This window comes from Ammospiza nelsoni, chromosome Z, assembly GCF_027579445.1.
Source record: "Ammospiza nelsoni isolate bAmmNel1 chromosome Z, bAmmNel1.pri, whole genome shotgun sequence".
Lineage (NCBI taxonomy): Eukaryota > Metazoa > Chordata > Aves > Passeriformes > Passerellidae > Ammospiza > Ammospiza nelsoni.
In genome coordinates, this window is record NC_080669.1 from 48,820,801 (window position 1) to 48,840,030 (window position 19,230).

The window sequence follows — 19,230 nt, forward strand, 5'->3', positions numbered from 1 at the left end:
GTATTCTGAGTAATTCAAATCAATCTAGAAGATATTTTTGTTAAATCTTCAAGCTGCTATTACTACTGTTGTATTGATCTTCAACATCAGTGATTTTATTGCATTAGGCAATATCCACACCATCAAACTCCAGACACTTCTTCCCTGGGAAGTCCCTTTTCCAATCACTTGTTTAAAAGCAAAAACTAAAAAAAAAAAAAAAAAAAAAAAAAAAAAAAAAAACCTAAAAAAAAACCAAAAAAAAAAAAACCAAAAAAACAAAAAAACCCAAAACCCAGCAAAATAACAAAAAAAACCCACAAAACCCATTCCTTGTATTGCACATCTCACACAAGTCTGTGTATATATATATATATATATATATATTTAAATATGCTACAATTAAAAAAAAAGGTCTATGGCACTTTGTTGGATATAAGTTTAAGAAGTTGATGAAACCACAGATGTTTGAAGAAATCTTCAATACCACAAAACAAAGTTAAACTGAACTAATTGGCACACAGGTTTTAAAGAATCCACAGAAAATTCCTCTACATCCTATGCAGTGCATGTACATTAAGAAGCAGTTACACTCTACAGGCATCTCATGAAATCAATTAAATTAGCTTTAAGCTGATTTTGTTTTTTTCTTTCCCAGAGTGCCTTTAAAAGCTGCTGCTGAGGTGAACTTCAGGAGCAATTTAAACAGCTGTGAAATTTAATGAGTGCACCCTGCACCTGAAAACCTCATCCAGGAAAAAAAATCACTATATATACCACCTTATCACTTGCTAGAAAAACAGAACCCTGAGAAAAGAAATTCTGATTATTTCTCCTCTGTATTTCTTCCCAGCCTGTCTTCTATCTGTACTACATGAACATGGATATTCTTGCAAGTTAGTTAATTATGCTGTTGCAGAGCAAGCTGATAATATACCAGCAACAAGCAGAAAAGCTGGTTCTTCTTGGTTACGAATGCAAACAAAAGCAAAATGTGCCACTGAAAATCTCTTTTATACTTAAAAAAGCAAACCCAAACAAAATGTACTATTGAATTTTTTTAAGCATCATGTGGATCACAGCAAATGTCAGCTAGTAACATGAAGGAAGGTTGTTCATTGTTTACTTCTCAAGCAGAGTATGCTCTCTCAACCTTTGTAAGGACTAACCTGACCTGATTCTGGCTAATCAAGTGCTTAAGCCAGTGCAGCATTTTTCACCCTAATACTGTGTCAAGACTTGTTGGCAGTGGTGACCTGGACTTTGGATTGCTACCCACCTAAGAAAGCTAAAACCATACATCTGTTTGGTAATTAATTTTTAGCTGGTTTAGATGGTACTCATACAACTGCTTACCCCCTCTTTTCCAACTGCAGGGCCCCGAGGGCAGGGCAGAGCTGAGCTGGTGGCCCAGGTTCAGTGCATGCTCCAGAAGGGGCTCAGAAGGGATGCCTGGAGGAAGCCTCGCTGAACCCCAGGTACAAGCCCAGTGCATGTCCTTCAAGTGTGGAGGATGTGTATGGGGCAACACCAATGAGGACACAGGTCTGGACAGGGTGTGTTGGCTCTGATTTTCACCCTCAAGCATCACTTTGTGCTGGTAATTTTGCTTCATTAAAATCTTGATTTTTGCAGGCAGTTGGTCCCAGACTATAACTTTTGGAGGGGATTTAAATTCAATATTTAAAAGAACAGTGAGTTCCCTGTTTTAAAGTAGAAGACGGTGGATGGGTGTTGCAGGACCAGGTGAATGCAAGAAGAGACTGGGTTAAAACAATCCCTTTTTGAATACAGGCGGAAGTTGACCTTGTTGCACTGTATCTCAGAGGTCACCTGTGTATCTGTCCAGCGCACGGAGGCAGGTGCCAAGCGCACAGAGGCACAGGCTGCAGCTGCTCTCTCACTGTGGTGGGCAGTAGGTGCTGGAAGGGGACCCCAGCTCCGTGACCCCAGCTCCAGCTCTGTTTGCCAATCCTCCAGGCTGCCCCGGGCCCGCCACCAGGACTGCTGAACAGCTATTGTCTTGTGAAGCACATCAGCAGTGCCTTGAAAGCAGCTACCTACCTGGACAGTAAAGATTTTAATAATAACTAATGACACATTTTAAGGGACTGACCAGGCAAAACCAAGAATCTCCGCTCTGTGTAATAGTGAAGCAACATTGTCACTAGATGATGTTAAACTACCAAGAAATAAGAAAAGGAACCTAAAATTCACCTAGTATTTAATTAGAACTACTCAGATCAGTTATCCCCAATGCTCCTATGGTACAGTTGCATCATTCCTTAGTTTGTTAAAATATCTTACAAACTTGGTATCAGAAGTAGTTCTAGTAAGTGAGGAACCACCACAAATAACACGAGCTGGCTTTGAGAAAAAATGGCATTTGTGGCAACGGCTGTTTAATTTCTGCTGATTTAGTTGGAAAAAGGTCTACTACTACACAAACAAAAAAACAAAAAAAAAAAAAAAAAAAAACAAAAAAAACAACAAAAAAATGAAGAAAAAAAATCTTCCCAGCCATCTAGAATTTGTAAAGGCTTCCTGAAAATTTTAAATTTCCTAAAGACTCATCTGTGTCTGGGTCATGAGACAGACTGATCTGTAGGCTGGGAATGACGTTTCACTGACGAGAGAAAAGGTACAATGTCGAATTAAAATGCGGAATCCACAGTTGTAGGAGAGGCTGCAGCCCAGATAAGGCTGGTGCTGTGGGCAGCTGTTGTCTGCTTGATATTTCAGAAGTTTTAATAAAGGCTGTAGAAATATTTCAGTTTTATCTGAATCAGGTGAGAGCCAGTCTAATAACAGCTTCTCTGTCTAGTCAGTGGAAACTATATTTACTTGCTAAGTAATAAGTTGCACACACCTTGTGCTTTAAGTTTCAAGAGAGCAAAACCTGGCAAGGACTTGACTGTCTAAATGCCTTGAGATTGGTGTAAATGTCAGCTTTGCTCTCTCAACATAGAGTTAATATCAAAGAAGGCACTGTACTTCTAGGAAGTTCAGTACCAAAAAGCACCTCCGTGAAAATGGTACCAAACCAGATGATGGTGAAGAAATACACACCAGTGAAGGGAGCCCTTGGAAACAAAGCCTCATTAAAATAGGCTTCTCTTTTGCTTAAGAAAAAAAAAATGTGCTGGCTTTTATTACTCTTTGAAGTGACCAAGGAGGGTTAGGCAATCCGATTAATCAGAATTTTTCAGTTTTAACAACATTCCTGCTATATACATGTGATTACTCACATCCCCAATCGGATTAATATACTCCACTGTATCCTGATCACAGAAGGAAACTAAAAATATCCCCAAGTATTTACATTCTGCTTTCCTGGGATCCTTTCTCTGATCCTCACTGCCCAGCAAAGAAGAAAGACCCTTTCAGTAGTTCAGGGTTGGAATGCATGGGGCTCAATCACACAAATGTTAAAAACAGGTAAATGGATCTGCTTGCCCAGTCAATGGAAAGCAGATAAAGATCCAGGTGCTGGTGTTTTTCCCCACTGGAGTTAAAGGAGGCAGATAAGGTTTTTTCCTTCTTCTATTTCTTCTTGCACTTTGTCACTGGATGTGGCTATTTCAGCTTGCGCCGAGAAGACCGCGCAGATGAAGGTCAGAACGGTGCCGCCGATGGCTGTGTAGAAAGCCCAGCCCAAGGAGCAGTCTCCCAGTTTGTAAGCAGAAGCATAAGGTCCACAATAGCTTATCGCCTTCTGGCATCCCCAACCTGCAGGGTAAAGTATCAAGCCTAAGATAAGGAAGAGCCCTAGAAATAAAAACAGAAAGAAGTTTTACAAACAATCAGTCTAACACCAGATGCAGCACATCTAGTAGTTGTTATTATGGTCACTAATATTCATAATTTACCAGGATTAGGAGAAAACTGCCATCTCATCCATCCAATCTTCCTTTACTGATTGTTCTCTAGTATATGCCATGCAGTCTTTTAACTAAATCCGAAGCGACCCTATGATTTATGTTGTATGTGAAAGGCTTACTTTTTATGATAATGGGCTAATTCCTTATTTTAATCTCTGTACTCCTCGTACATCCTTTCCTCTCACACATTATTGCTACAAATACAGAGCATACAAAATATTCAAGCATCTCCACCTACTGCTTATGCTTGCACTTCTCAAAAATGTAGGAATACTTTCATCCACTTTTGATTTTATATTTAGCTAGCCCTCATTTAGCTTTCTTTAGCCATTCACCATAAATGTATTTGCCTGTCTTCCTCTGGATTTTGCCTACATTGATTTTCTTGCCTGGAAAAAAACAAACAAACAGAAGACAACAAAAAAATCCCACTCAAAACCAAAACAAAAGAAACCCAAATAAAACCAAAACCACAAAAACCCAGATACACTTCTACTTTTTTGGCCACATTAAGACATAGTAGAGAGATAATGCTGCCAGTTCACTGAGCTGTTCTCATAACAGAGGGATTCTGGAGTCAGCCTCAAACAAGCTGATCCAAGTACCCATAGCCAGTGCATATGTAGCCCTCGGATCCTCCAAACAGTTGACTAACTGCTTTAGAAGGAAAGCACTTTCCCAGTAGTGACAGGGGCAAAAGCCTCAACTCCCCATCTTGCTAAGCACCCCCACAAGTCTGGTGTGCCTCAGGCTGGGAGTGAAAAGCACAGACTAGTTGTTCTGCCCATGTGATTGTCTCTCATATTCATAGGTTTCTCTATGAGGACCATCTAAACAGTGAAGGGCTTCATTAAGGAAGTTGAAAGTCACATTAGTGTCCCTGCACACATGTCTTTGAACATAGAAAAGAGATTTAATCAGAATGCCTAATTATGCTAGTGGCTACAGTGCTTTCTTATGGGCACTAAAAAAAAAATCACAATGAATTAAACACATACCTCACTCCTACAAGGAATGTAAGAAGGAGCTAAGCATAAGAACAGCTCACAGTATCAAAATTTGCTTTCTGTTTACCTTAAAAATTTACTTAAAAGAAAAAGAAAATTGTGAAAAACAATTTTTGTTTAAATACAGTCATTTTATCCAGAAAATTAATATAGCTTTCCAGTTCCCATAAATATTTCTGATTTACATTTCAGGCTCTTTAGAGCCCTTTATTTAACCTGGTATGCTGATGAAAACAGCTACTAAAAGTGCTGTCACCTTCTAGAAGTAGGCTAAAAGTTGTGCACTAAAACCAGTCTTTTTTTTTTCTTTCTTGTAACCTCGAGATTACAAAGAACAGGTTTAACGACTTGTTTTCATCATCTGCCATTCAGTCAGACTAGCAGTTAGACTTCTCTGCAGTATGTTAGGGCTCCTTAATTGTTCGTTCAACGAAATTTGGCCAGATGCATGACATTTTCCTCACTAACAATGTGGGTCCTAGTTAGTAAGCACTTAATTTACACAAAATGCAAAAACCATCATCCAACTGTCTAAAATTAATGTCTGTGAATGCCAGACATTTCACAAAAGAAAGTCCTTCCTCCAGCGTTTTTCTAATGATGACACAACACCATGGGCATGAATGACCTAAATGTCGTTACTCTTTGGGGCAGCAAAATCCATTAGTGAGTGATATCCGTTCTCTGTGGAGGGATTTCATCACTGCTTACATTTAAGAACCAGTGACAAATTTCATGCAGTGTTTCCTGGCTGGTTGGACAAATACATTAAGTATAAAGTATTGCTTTATCTTGGACAGGCCTGGATAAGCTGTGCATTCATCCTGCTGAGCCGTGCAGCCATTTCAGACTAAACACCAGCAGTTCCTTCTCCTCTATTCATCACTAGTTTCCTGTTCTGCGCAACCAGTACGACCACACTATGTATCTTTCTGACTGCACATTGTTATGGGCCAGCTGCTGCTCTCTCTAATGATCACAAGCCCTTTGGTAGGTAAAAATCACCATCACTGAATTAAGAAGCTGGATCTGAAATGCCAGCATAGCTGCTGCCAACATGGAAGGTTTTTAAGTTTATCACTCCATCACTCACAAACCTAGGCAGCCTGTGTTTAACAGCAAACCCAGCTTATGGCTGGCTGAGTGTCACAAACAGGACCAAGAAGACACATCCATCACTTTTTATCAAAACTAGAGCACTGAGCGACTCCTGAAAGCTACTGGTTCATGGAATGTATGCCCCAAGATGAAAAGCCATTACCCAAAACTCAGGCTCTCAAAAGGCACAGCACTGCTGCCAAATGTAGTCACTAGGACCTTACTGACTTAGACCTTTTTTTTCAAAAGTAAAGAAAAGTTCCTGGATATATAATAAATATATAAAAAGCCACAATTTGATAAACTTCATATATTTTCTCACAGATGAAAACAAAACCTGGAGGAAAGCCTTGAATACAGTTAGAGTACGTGCCTGATTTCAGGCAGCTAACTTTGTAACTCCTATACTGGACCAGCATAATGAAATCAAAAATGTAGCATTTTTGCTACCAAACCTCCTTTCTACTTCTCCATTTCAGTGCAGATAGAAAGTGTTTCATGAGCCTCTTAGCACTAATATTTATCACAATTTTTTATTTCATTAATAACAGGTTCCTGCTTGACAGGAAAAGTAAATAAAGATGATTCCATTAAGTCAATTCAAAATACCCACAAGAGAAAGGCACTCCTCTGGTTCACGCTAACAGGAAGTGGAGAGGCACAAGCCCCTCATCACGTATTCAGCTCAAAGCTCCCATATTCAGAGCAATGGCTGAGCTGTGCAGGGTCCCTTCCTGACTCTCCCAGAAAGGAGTGTTCAATTGAAGAGAAGCTTTGCCTCCTGCTACCCAGTCTCTCAGAAGAGTCAGCCGCAGAGCCCATCTCAATGACTCCTACAGCTTGAACAAAACATGCTCCACCACGCACTAACAGTGCAAACCATTGCCTAAATTGCCTAAAAGAGCAGACAGCGAACCAAAGCACTTAACTGTTCAACCACTTGCAGTCAGACACCCCTCAGAAAGATCCACCCCCTCTCCTCCTGGAAACATGGATGCAAAGAGACAAGGAGAAGAAAACTATCTTCTGTTGACAGTTTGCCTTGAGACATGTCTAGCAGAAGGACAGTAAATATTAATTATAGTGATTTTTTTCTTAATAAATCAGTTTTTGTTTGTCCCTGTGTCTTTGAAGGGAAGCCAATACTGAAGAAAAAGAACAGGGAATAAAAATTGAGTGCTCTGTCTGAACAAGTTTTCTACAATGAATCTTTTCAGTTCTTTGTGCTGCTGTACAATAAATGATTTTTAATTCACAGCCAACCTACCTGTGGAATTACTGCTGTTTGTTCACCCTGCTGGGAGGAACAAATTCACTCTGAAAACATAACAAGCTGTTTTCCACTGTGCTCATCTACAGGCACACCACAGAGTTCATGCTTGCACTTGATTTAACTCCCTTAACTTGTTCTAGATTTAACTCCCTCTCTGGGCACAGCTGCATTGCTGAAACTGCAGCTTCTGCTGTACACATACTGTGTACTGTTCCTACTTTTTAAGCAGCACAACCCCACTTCTTGAAATCAGTTTGATTATTTTTCAAAATTTCCTTTTTGTTAGTTGTTGCCAGTTCTCAGTTACCTCTTCTCTGAGGAGTCCTCAAAACAGAGGTATGAAAGAATGTCACACAATGCTGCCAGATGCCCAGGCATGACAACAGAAAACTATTCAAATTACTTTTTTACCCAGAGACCTCACCTATAACTCTTTGGTGTAAGTGCTGTCAGCAGAGAACATTTTTACATCTTTCACATAACCTTTTATTATCAGGCCCTAATTACTTGCTTTTGAAAAGATGTCTTTGTGAGATTTAGATTTTAATGTTACTATTAGATTACTATATATCTCCTGATTACAACAGCCTATTAAACATCAGGCATTCTTTACTTAAATTGTGTAAAAACAACTCCTTTCTCCTAAAACACCAAATCAAAACCTTACAGCACACTGAGAACATCAGTATCAACACAGCAGACTGCATCACTGTGCAAAAAAATTTCAGAAGACAGTTGATTAATGCTTTCTCCTATAGGAGAAGACTTTTTGTATTTGTGCGCCAAGACCTTTTCTCCTTTTACAGGCCTGCAGCTGCAGCAAGGTATTGCTCCTCCTGGTTTTTATACACTGCAGCAATGCTGCCTGGTCAACATTGTGGAAAACCAACGGATAAGCCTTGCATTGTGGGCATTTTTATGTCACATTATGAGCTGGGGTTCAGATCTGAGGAAAACATTTCTTCTTCCTTGGAAGCAACCCTTGAGACAGGAGTTAGGGCAGAGGCTTGTTCAGCCAAATGAAGGCATGCTATTTAGTTTTGACAGTCTCCTGTGCAGCTGCTGTTGTGCCATATTAAACAAGAGTGTATACTAACAAAGCCACTTTCCATTGCAAAGCCTGAAACCATCTACTCATTCCCTAGCAAAATAGTAAAAAAAGCTTTTAAATACTGCTGAAGAAACAGGAAATTAAGCAGCTGTGATCAATGAGGTGGCACTGCAATAGGCTCCTATGGAGCCGCACAACTGAGCAGCAACATTTTAAGAGAGGAAAAACAAGGGTAAAAGGGTAAAAGCACGGAGGGACTAGCTTTGCAGTGCAGTGCAGGTGGGCTGCATCCCCAGTGGCACTGATCCTGATTGTTTTAATCTTCTGCAAAACCACAGGGGAATAAGAATCAGCCCAGGGACAGTGCATCAGCCAGGCACCCTGCCTTTACTGCTCACATTTCCACATGTGTCAATATGCCACCCGAACATTTCATGTGTTAAATATCTGTATAAATATACTAGTGTACCTTAAGCCAAGAAGGCTTCCCTATATGCAAATTTTTCCTGACAAACCCAGCAGGGAAGCTCCCGGGTTACCTACCACTCATGCGCTTTTGATCCCTTTGCCCCCTGACAGACAGGTGAAGGGACAGCCTCCCACCTGGCAGCTGCACAACAAACACCTTCAGTCTGAGCAGTGATTCAGTAATACCATGTTAATCAGCTCAAGAGATGGGCTCAGGCCTGCTGACATGGTGTTTCTAGCACTGCACACTGGCTACAGGAAAAGCATGAGATGCTGAATGGAGCACTGCTTATAGTACCCACAGCACAGGGCCCCAGACCGGCCTCTGCAGCTGCTCTTCAGCCCCCTGGATGGCTGCCAGGCCCACCAAATGCAAGCAGCTGACCAGAGGCAGGTAGGTCTTTGGCCAGAAAGAAAGGAGAGATTTTGCATGCCCTAGTGTCTTGGAAATGGCCTCTGGCTCACTCATAAATGCTGCATGAGAAACAAGAGAAAAATTCACAGCATTATAATGATCAGTGCTTTAAAAATCCTACCTGGACACGACACAGTTGGTGCAGGCTAACACAAGCAGGTGTGTTTTGGGGCATGTTGGAAGCATGGCTGTTGAGAGGGGCAGGGTTGCCAGCAGGCAGTGCACTGAGGCAAGTGCTCACCTTCATACCTTCAATCACTGCAGATGGCTGCTCACATATATAGATTTCAGTGTACCTGGGATACCCTACGCTGAGGCAGAAGTAGTTTAATACTACAACCAGGTGATGGTTCAAAACCCACACAGGCTTCTTTTTCCCTTTAGAATTGTCTCAGGGTGCTATAAGGGCCTGTACATACCAGAAGAAAAAAATATTTCCCTAATCACTGCCCTCCCCAAACTGAGGAAGAGGATAAGGCCCCTTCTCTCACGTTTCTTCTCTCATGTATTGCACAAATAGTAGATACTTATAACCAAACCTGTGCAAATCTCCCATGACATTAGTGCTGCAATCTGGAAATACAGATAGAAATACAGCACAGGGGACTACTGGTGGGACACTGAACCATTATGTTTTACTTCCCTCCCAAAAAAGCCACAAAATAACTCAGTCTGTTAGCTCAATGTTAGGAATTAGGGGGTTGTTTATTATATTGGTATGATCTTACTGCTTAGACTTTTCTGAAGTGAAGTGTGAGCCTACAGACTGCTGTTTTTAATAGAGGAGATGGTAAAGTCACCATTAGTTTTTAATAATTTTTATGCATGTGGTGAGAGTGACCATTACTTGGGAGGGAAGAAAATGTGTAGACTCAAAGTAAAATCAGTCCCAAGCCTTGAAGTGACACTGCTGCCTCTTTCCTGGCTGTCAGCCATGTAAAGTCACCACGGTCGGGGGGCTCCCATGTGGTGGCTGTCAACTTAGGCAATTAAGGTCAAGATAAAGCATGTTATAAGGGAAAAGCCAAATGTTTAAATTTTTTCAGCAGTACAGAAGTAAACAAAGACTCTCCACTTGTTGGGCCATTGCTCAGGCACAGCCACCTCTCACATTTTACCTTAAAACCCCAAAAAGCACTGAGTGTTTTTAATCTAGGATGACCCAATAAAAGGTTCAGTCAATGCTCCTAATTGAGAAATTCAGTTTTAGGTGGTTAATTCAAGGAGGCTTCTGAATCAGGAAAGAAAGGCCATATTAAATATTCTGTTCTTGAAAGACACAGGGGCCAAGATCCCATCTACTCCCTACCACTCACCATAACCTTTTTCACTGCTATTCAACCAGTGAGTGCCATTGCCTCCAAACCACCAATCACTCATGCTACCTTAGCAGAAAGGGAATGAAATATGACTATAGCTCAGTAAGGGAGGCCAAAACAACCACCTCCCTTAGCTTAAACAGAGGTAAAAGGGCTGCAGGTTGCTTTTTTCATGGCCTTACATTTCCTCAGTACTGATCCCATAGTACAAACAAAACTTCAGTTTGGGGGTGGGGGAGAGGAGCTGCAGAGGAACTAGGACTCAGCCTGAAGGAAAAGGCAAATGGAGATGCAGGAAGGGGAGAATTTCCTGCGGCTTCATGAGCTATTCAGCAGCACAGTGCAGGACATCTGTACTGGGTAAGAAAGCACAACTCAAATCCACTTACTTCCTTCACCACCACATCAGGAACACCAAAGACAGAAGCTTAGCAAAAGATAGCCCCTTTTCCAGAAAGAGCTCCTTTCATCTTTCTTTCTTGTGCTTGAGTGAGAGCACAGCATTTGCTAAGTTTAAATGTTTTCTTTGTTTGCATTCTACATACAAATAGCAGCATCTGTCGTGGCTCTGAGGCCTAGAACCAAAAATCTGACAGAAACAGAGCCCTTGTGCCCTCCTGATATCCCCATGGCCTCTTGGGGTCACCAGCACTCTTTCCCACACCACCAGGGCAAGGGTGTAAAGAAGTGCTCAGCATTTCAGCTATGTTGGTAGAAGTAAGAGACCTGAGTGTGCACATGTGCCACAGGTAAAACCTTTCTCAGTGGGTAGCATGGGAGTCTCTCTCACACTAAGCACTGTTTGTTGGAAGACATTTACGCTTGCCAAGATAATCAACTGCCAAACTTGATCAGTGAAAGCCTGAAATTTTTGTTTATTTTTCTATTCATTTTAATCTGCTGTGTGTCTGCTGGTTTTCAAGTGCCCACCTTGATAATGCCGGAGATGAGTCGACCTCCGAATCTAACAAAACACTGAAATCTGCATTTTATTTCTTTGAAGTTACTAATGGTCTCCCTCAGGCTCAATAGCAATTTAGCACTTGAACTCAGTTTTCCTTCCCTGGCATATTCCAAGACAGCAGTCCCCTTTGTTTGAACTTTCAGCAGCCAAGTGTGTATTAGATATCATGCTGGCATTGGGCCATATAGGTTACAAGAAGCACTATACCACATACAGCAAAAGCAGTTCAGACTGTCAGGATTTCCATCAGAAATCCCTCTCCCCTCCCTTTTTTCTTTCTTCCCACCCCAAGAATTCAGAATTCTGGCATCAGGAAAGAAAAACTCTGAGCTGAATCCAAAGAGGAAATATGCTTTTTGAAAAATGCATGCTCTGCATTTTAGAAAGACAAACAAGAAGCTTCCTTGCCTTCAAGGGCAAAATCACTCTTGCTTTGCTCTCCTGCTGCTTGGGCTCCCTGGCTGTTCAACAGCTTCCACTGCCTGCAGGCAACATCAGCTCACAAGGTGCCTTCTTCCTTATTCACCAGTTTGTCTCTTTCTCAGACAAAATAATGCCTTTGTAGAGCATGATGCCACCTATAAACAAATGCCCTAAACTATGCTGCAACTACTGTAACCTTTTATGTTATGGTCTGAATATGAAAGAGCTCTAGAAACCTCATGCCCCTTCTACCACAGCTTATGTCTCCTGCTTTTTCTCCCCTCGATGATGAAAGGCCTGGCTGACCTCCCACTTCCTCCCCAGCTTCCTCCTCCACAACTCCCACCGGCCTCCTCAACTTCCAGCAGCCAGGAGTCTGCAGTCACATGGCTGCACACACCATGAGCCCACCCTCTGTGGCTGCATCCCACTTCACCCACCCCCACAAGCAGCTCCAGATCCTCATCCCCTTCAGATGGTTCCTATCACAACTCTGCTCAGGCCACCTTCCTAATCACCCAGCCTCCCACAATGGAAACGACGCCAAGTAAATATAACAGGCTGAACAATTTCTCGGCTCAAGAGATGTAAAACAAACTCTTTCAGCAGTGAAGACAGACTTATACACACAGCTGGTTTGAAACTGAATTTCACGTCCTCATTTTAGAAAGCTGCAGAGAAGTTTCTTTACATTTGAGGGTAAAGTTGTACTCCTGGCACTGAACTGTTGCCAAGGTCCTGCAGCATCTTCTGATGGAGGAACTCTCCAAGATACCAAGAAGGGAAAAGGAGAAGACATGGACAGTCATAGAGAAAAATCATGAAAAGGTCAGAAGAAAGAATGCAAAAGAGCTCTTGAGACACCTGAGAAGAGAAAGTACTGTGGAAGAGCTATCATTGCTTGGGACTGAGCAGGGCAACAGTAAGGGGGAAAAACAAACCTCTCAGACCCTGGAAAAGAAGAAACTTCTGGGGTGGCAGAGAGAGGCCCAAAGCTGCAGCATCTGGGCCCAGACAGAGCAACTGGTTTTTTTCTGATGTTTTCAACTGATGTTTTCCTGATGTTTTCAACTAAGCATCCAAGGGAACTTAATGCTCTCTGACCTGCCTGCAGCAGTCTTTGAAAACACAAACCTCTGCTTTGGCTGACCTGTTAAAGATGCCAGTGGCACAGGCAGCAAAATGCAGCCATATATTCACCTGAAAAAACCAGAGACACTCCTTGGTGTGCACCTGGGACACAGCATGTCTTCTGACAGATGCATCCCAATTTTTACATGCTTCTGTCAAGCCCCATTACAGCTAGTGGACAGTGAACAGAAGAAGAGATGAGAAGGGGGTGACTCATGACGGGCCTTCCAGATGAAGCCATCAGCATCCTGGAAAGATTTTAGAAAAGAGGAACTATTTTATCTTCTTTTGGTAAATGTTCCTGGCAAGGCAGCCCTGCTCCAGCACTGTAAAACAGAAGTAAAAGAAACTGAACTCTCAAACCCATTAGCCTTCGTGATGTGTCAGCTCCATTTCCCCACTGCTCTCCCCAAAGCCTTTGCAGGCACATGATGTCGAGGTCCCCACAAAAAAACACAGAGGCTTGCTCAAGTTCTGTGGCTGATAAAATGTTGGTGCAGCTAATTTAGCTCCCCCCCTAGTGTGCAGCCAGGGTGCTGCTGGTGCACTGCGGCTCAGCTGCAAGTCAGGCAGACACTGGCTCTGGAGAAAGGGTTGTGTCTGCCCAGCCATGGCAGAGACCAAAAAAGGAAGCCAAGTTGCTGATTATGAACTTCATAAAGGAAACTATCAGAGATGAAAGCCAAACTTGGTTTAGGCTCTGTCCTAAGCTCTCCCCATCCTCCTTTGAGGCTAGGTTATGTTTATATTATATTACTTAGCAACAAAGTGAAGTACACAAGCCCAAATAAAACTTGTAAATACATAAGCAATTACACTACAGACTTACCAATATATGTCAGTACCGGATCACCAATTATTTACTTCCTATAGCTACATGATTACTGTGAAAATTTACTTTGAATTGATTCTTGTCCGCTAGAATGTAATAATATCCTTTCTCCTCCAGCCTCTGCATTTCAAGTGATTCACAGACTAAAAGTAGAACACTTTCCCTAAAAAGACATACAAATGAAAGTCTGCCTGGTCTTCCTGCTGCTGGATAGTAATTATCTATTCAATTAGATGTCTCCATTCTCTGCACTCTCTAATGCAGAGAAAACGTGCTTATCCAGATGAAACAATCTTCAAACATCTACAAAACCAGGGCTATTGATGACTGTTTCTACAGCTGCAGAATAAAAGGCATTGCAGTCTGAAAGTGGTAGAAGTTCTTGCTCCGTAACAAAGGAATTACAGGAGTTTGAACAACAACAGCCATATTTTCTTCCTTTATGGCCTTGTATTTCTCATTTTCTGCCACAAAAATAATAAAAGAATCCATGATATGGTCAAGATACTTGTATGGCTTCCTCCTACTGATCTAAATGACAGTTTGCACATTTGTCCAAGGGCCATAACAGAAAAGATGTTGCTTTCTGTTCTGTAATTTCACCATAGGCATCATCCACAACTAATCTTGCTAGACTGGAAAGATATATCCGGTGTCTGTTATTGTTTTGTCATGATGAATTCCAGGAGTAAATTAGGTTGTTGTATGTTTTTAATTATATTAAATCTCTACTACAAAGATATAGAGATTTTAAGGGAGATTTAAGTCTGCAAGATCCTGAGTTCCTGTAGATGACTCTACCATGTGTGCATCTCATGTTTAAAAAGGAGATGTTTGACATACTTGCAAATATTGTAGTGATATAGGCTGATCAACAAAATTATTTTGTAAATTCTTCTTGTACACTTACTTAAACCATAATTGTTCACATTAGAAAGAATGATGCTATGCTTAAAATTATTAAGTCAGGGTTATACTTGCTCTCTGGTCAGGACATTAGTTTATCTATCATAATGCCTGTCTGAATTAGCCATGCTGACAACTGCCCCTCTTGAGCAACTTGCTTAAAAAAAAAAAAAAAATTTCAAAACTCAGGAGCTGACAAAGTTTAAATTAGCAGCCACCATTAGTCAAAAGGAAAATAATTGCAACTAAGTAAGCAGATGCTGTAATACTCCTGGAACAAAAGTAGCAGTTAAAATTAAATCTTGAGAAAACAAGCTGTGAGCCACAAGATGCCTGGCTGTAAATACTGGCAGTAACGTTTCAGTAAGGTGACTTTTCTCTTACCCAGTTTCATGCTGTGTCATTTATCTGAATTTTAAGAAGGGAAGTGCTTCTATGCTCAGTCCAGCTTGAGAAGGACTGATCTATGCCCTAACACATACAAAATGCTTTGTCAACTATACCGTTCAATGTTTTAGGCTGCAAATCCTATTCTGGGTACAGCTGGATTGATAATAAAACATTAAACTGTCTTAGCATGCATTTTCTCACAAATGCAGGGTCTCCAAATCCTACTCTAAAATAAAAGTATCTTTTACTTGCTAATCCTAGGTATTTTGAGATGGTATCAGAGTTGTAAGTAAAGTTATCTTTTCAAAAGACCCAAATCTGACATGCCAAAGATCTATTTATGCTGCTAACCAATCTCTCCCATAAAAATGCCCCTCTGAAAGAAAACAAGTAATAATTGCATCTCCTGAAAAAACAGTCATGGATTATTCTGAAGTATAGAATAAGAAAGGAAACAATTTCCACTGGTTTAATCTGCACTGCCAAGCAGCTTCCTTGTCACACTGCCTGGGGCAAATTCTGTGCACCAGGACTGACTACAGCAAAACCTGTGATGTCCATCTGAATGACCTGAAATGCTAATCGTATGCCATCATATGAACAGAAGCATCTTTAGCCAATCTAGGGATATAATTCTGCTCCAGAAGCACAAACCTTACATTGTGAGTGACATGAAATAAGCGTTATGCTTCCATACAGAAGATGAATGAAGTGGTCAAGAGTGAGAGCCACTGTGGTAGTGCTTCAGGAGGCAGCATCAGCCAGTCCCCGGCATGTAATGCTGGCTTTGGAGGGTTGCAGCAGGCAGTAAAGTCAGTCTTCACCTACTTCCCCATGTGTATTTAGAATAAGATTATGTTAGGTCTCAACTAAGCAAATGAAACCATCCAGCTTCAGATAAAGGTCTGAATACCTATCATTACATCTCCTGTTTAGGTATAGCCACCACAGACATGTTTGGCCACCTCAGTGGAGGTGAGAAGGGATTCACATTTCAAGCAAAACAAGTTAAAACCTAATTTTTTGTTGTGATTAAATAATTTTGTGAATTGAAAACATCTGCTTAAGAGCCCCCTGAGATAAAAAGAGGAGGGGGCCCTGCTCATTCCCTCCCTCTTCACAGATCTCTGGGGGCTGCCAGAGGCAGGGCTGATGACCATTCTCCTCCTCCAGATGACCACACACACAGAGAGCACAAAAGATGAGATAGGTTTTCCCAGGGATCAGTGGCAACTACAGAAGAATGAATAATTCTCTAACTAAGGCTGTCCAGGGTTGGTTTACTAACAGTCATTTAATCTCTGTAAAATCTATGAGCTTATGCAGAAACACCTAATCTCTAGAACAAATTCATCTTTTAAGGCAAAGCACAGCTGATCCTTGAACAGTAAAAAGACAAGCTCACTGGGCTGTGTAAATGCAGCTGAACAATAAGGTGGCTAAAGGAAAGGTTTATCTCAAGGTATCACTTGTCAGGCTCACAGCTTTGAAGGAGGGTGCTTCACATGAAATGCTGGAGGAACTGGGTGTGCGGCTATTACCAGTTCTTAGCCCTAAAGTGCTTTTTACTCTCACCACAGTCATGAAGCCTTTGAGACACTAAGGAAACTGCCTTCAGTCCATGGAAAAATTACTAAAGTAGCAAGAGGGAGATAGACTGCCTTAATATGAGTATTAACTTTGTTCTCTGCTGGTAGCAAAGGACAGAAGTTTTTGTAACTGAAAGAAATTCAAACAGAGGGGAAAAAAATGAACAGCAAACAAAAGAATACTGGTCAGTTCATTCTGGCACACATTACGCTGCAATTCTGCTGCCAGTGTCAATGTATTACATGCTGTGTAGCTATAAATTTCAGTTATGTTTGAATAAACACCAGCATATAGAATCACTTTGGGTCTGCCTAATGCAGTCTGTCTGCAGGCAGGCCAGAATTGCTATGTTTCTTCATCTGAATCACCCCAAAATTAAAAGTTTAGTTGCTCTCAAAGTGCACATACCTGCAATCCCTTGTAGCAGCCCACAGACATTAAAAATGCTTTTCTTCATAATACTCTGCACGCACATAGTAAAGACAGACACAAATGCCACGGTGCAGAGAATCATGATTCCCATGGCTAGGAAAATAGCGGTTGCCTGCCAGAACCCACTGGCAATCTCACTGAAGTTTTCAGCGTAAGGACCACAAAGCGTGTCTCGTCTGGAGAACTGCATGTGGGAGATCCTGGTGCAGCGCCCATAGATGCCCAGCGTTGGACGGTAGGGCTCCTGCTGTCCCCCCATTCTGTTGTCCACCTCCTCGGAGCTGGAAGGCTTTGCTTTGCCAATCAGCCAGTCTGCACTCATGAAGGCAATGAGCTCTGCAAAAGCCACCACGATACTCAGGAGAGTCCATAGCATAGACCGACACGTTACAATGACATGACACATATTGATGTCCAGTGCTTGTGATCAGTGCAGCACACTTAAAATCCAGACACAAGGGAGAAAAAATTAAATTAAAAAAGGAAAAGGACTCTAAGAATATCACTGTGGCTGCTCTGACTACTTTCCCAACTCTCTCACAAAGGCCAAGATGAAGCTTCTCAGGAGAAGAAGTGAGCAGCCTCAAGTCTTGCAAGCAGTGCAATCATTTGCTCTCTCTGTTTAGTTCCTCCTTTTTTCTTTCTGAGATGCTGAGCTCTGAAGCATGCGTTTCTTTCTTAACATTCATACTGGCACATGACACTGCAGGCTGGTGGGGGAGGCTACAAGGACTGCCCACTGTTTGACATCATACACCTACAAGAAAAGAGAAAACACATCAGCAGTGAGAAATAAGTCATTTCCACCCCCACAACAAACCAAGATCTGGCACAGATTCACATCAACATACAAAGCTCTAACAAGGGCTAGTCAAACAGAGCCTGCTGGAAACCTCCCTGATTTGTTGTGGAGGAGTAATTAATCTCCCTCCCACTGCTGCCAATACTTACAGTATCTGCTGTGCCCTATCCCATGGTGGGTGTTTGTCAAACACTGCAAGCAAAGGTCTCAGCGACACCCAGTGGTCCCACCCACTCCTACCTCCACACCCCCATCATCTTCTGGTCCAAATTACCAAGGGTGCTGGCGGTCACCCAGCAAAATGTTTGGACACGTTTAAGCAGTTTCACAGATGTGCAGCTCCTGCCTTCACTTTGGGGAGGCATCACAGCCCGACTTTGTGACCAAGGCTGAGCACAGCTCCACAAGCTATGGGCACCTAGGTGCAAAGGGCAATGAAGGAACCTTGTTCCAACCTTCCGGGTTTCTGCTGACTGCAGCTGAGCCAGCCCCGCCTCAAGAAGAGGTGAACAAGATTACAGCTGCAGACAGCTCACCCTGTGATGTGGTGACCCCTTTGAAGCCTGGATTTTGCAAGGAGTGGTGCCTCCCTGGGTCTGGGATCAAGGTTTGCACCAGTGTTTCAGGAAAACAATCTGCCTGCAGGTAAGTCACACACCTCATCTTGAACTGCTGCCACCACTGGCAGCCTCTGGTGACTCACGCCATTGTGAACAGGAATCTATGGAAAAGTGCCCCAGTCACTGCCAAGGGGCCAAAAGTGCCAGTCAGAGGGGTTGCCTGCCAGCCGTGAGCCTCCCAACTCCCCTCAATTCCCCTCCTCCACAGCCCTTTGTAGGCTGCAACTGCAGCAAAATGTTCCCCAGGGCTTTCCCCAAGCCATTACACAGCCTTTCAACAGTGGCTGATGACATTCCCAGAGTTACACTTATCTTAGCACAAGAGGCAGAGATCACTATACTTCCAAGTCCTATCCAAATATCAGCCTCAAAATAACAAACAGGTCATCCCACACGCCTCTGCTCTTGAACTGAAACAGTGTTGCCTGAAAGCAAGGGTGGGAGCAGGAAATGCCCTCATGTTACCCCCGCCAGGATGAGAATGTAGCACTTTGAAGTTTTCTTCACCAAACCCCAAATACTGACATTGAACTGGAGGCAAGAGTAAAGAACCAGATCCGGACCTCACTGCTGGGCTGCTTCAGTCACCAGATGCCAGAAAAACAGGCATCCTTAATATTTTTTTTTAGGTTTGTTGTGAGGTTGGTAT

General features: G+C 42.2%; 1 protein-coding gene across 2 annotated transcripts in view; it reads right to left on the reverse strand.

Annotated features, from left to right (window-relative positions):
• Window positions 1-208: 208 nt before the first annotated feature.
• Window positions 209-19,230, reverse strand: part of LHFPL2 (LHFPL tetraspan subfamily member 2) — a 118,116-nt gene continuing 99,094 nt past the window's right edge. For both annotated transcript variants that reach the window (XM_059492290.1, XM_059492291.1), the window contains 2 exons: window positions 17,136-17,916; window positions 209-3,747 (listed from right to left, as the gene is read on the reverse strand). In XM_059492290.1, coding sequence (XP_059348273.1) covers window positions 3,491-3,747; window positions 17,136-17,565 — 687 coding nt within the window. In that variant the 5' untranslated portion in view covers window positions 17,566-17,916 and the 3' untranslated portion in view covers window positions 209-3,490. The remainder of the gene's footprint in view (window positions 3,748-17,135; window positions 17,917-19,230) is intronic.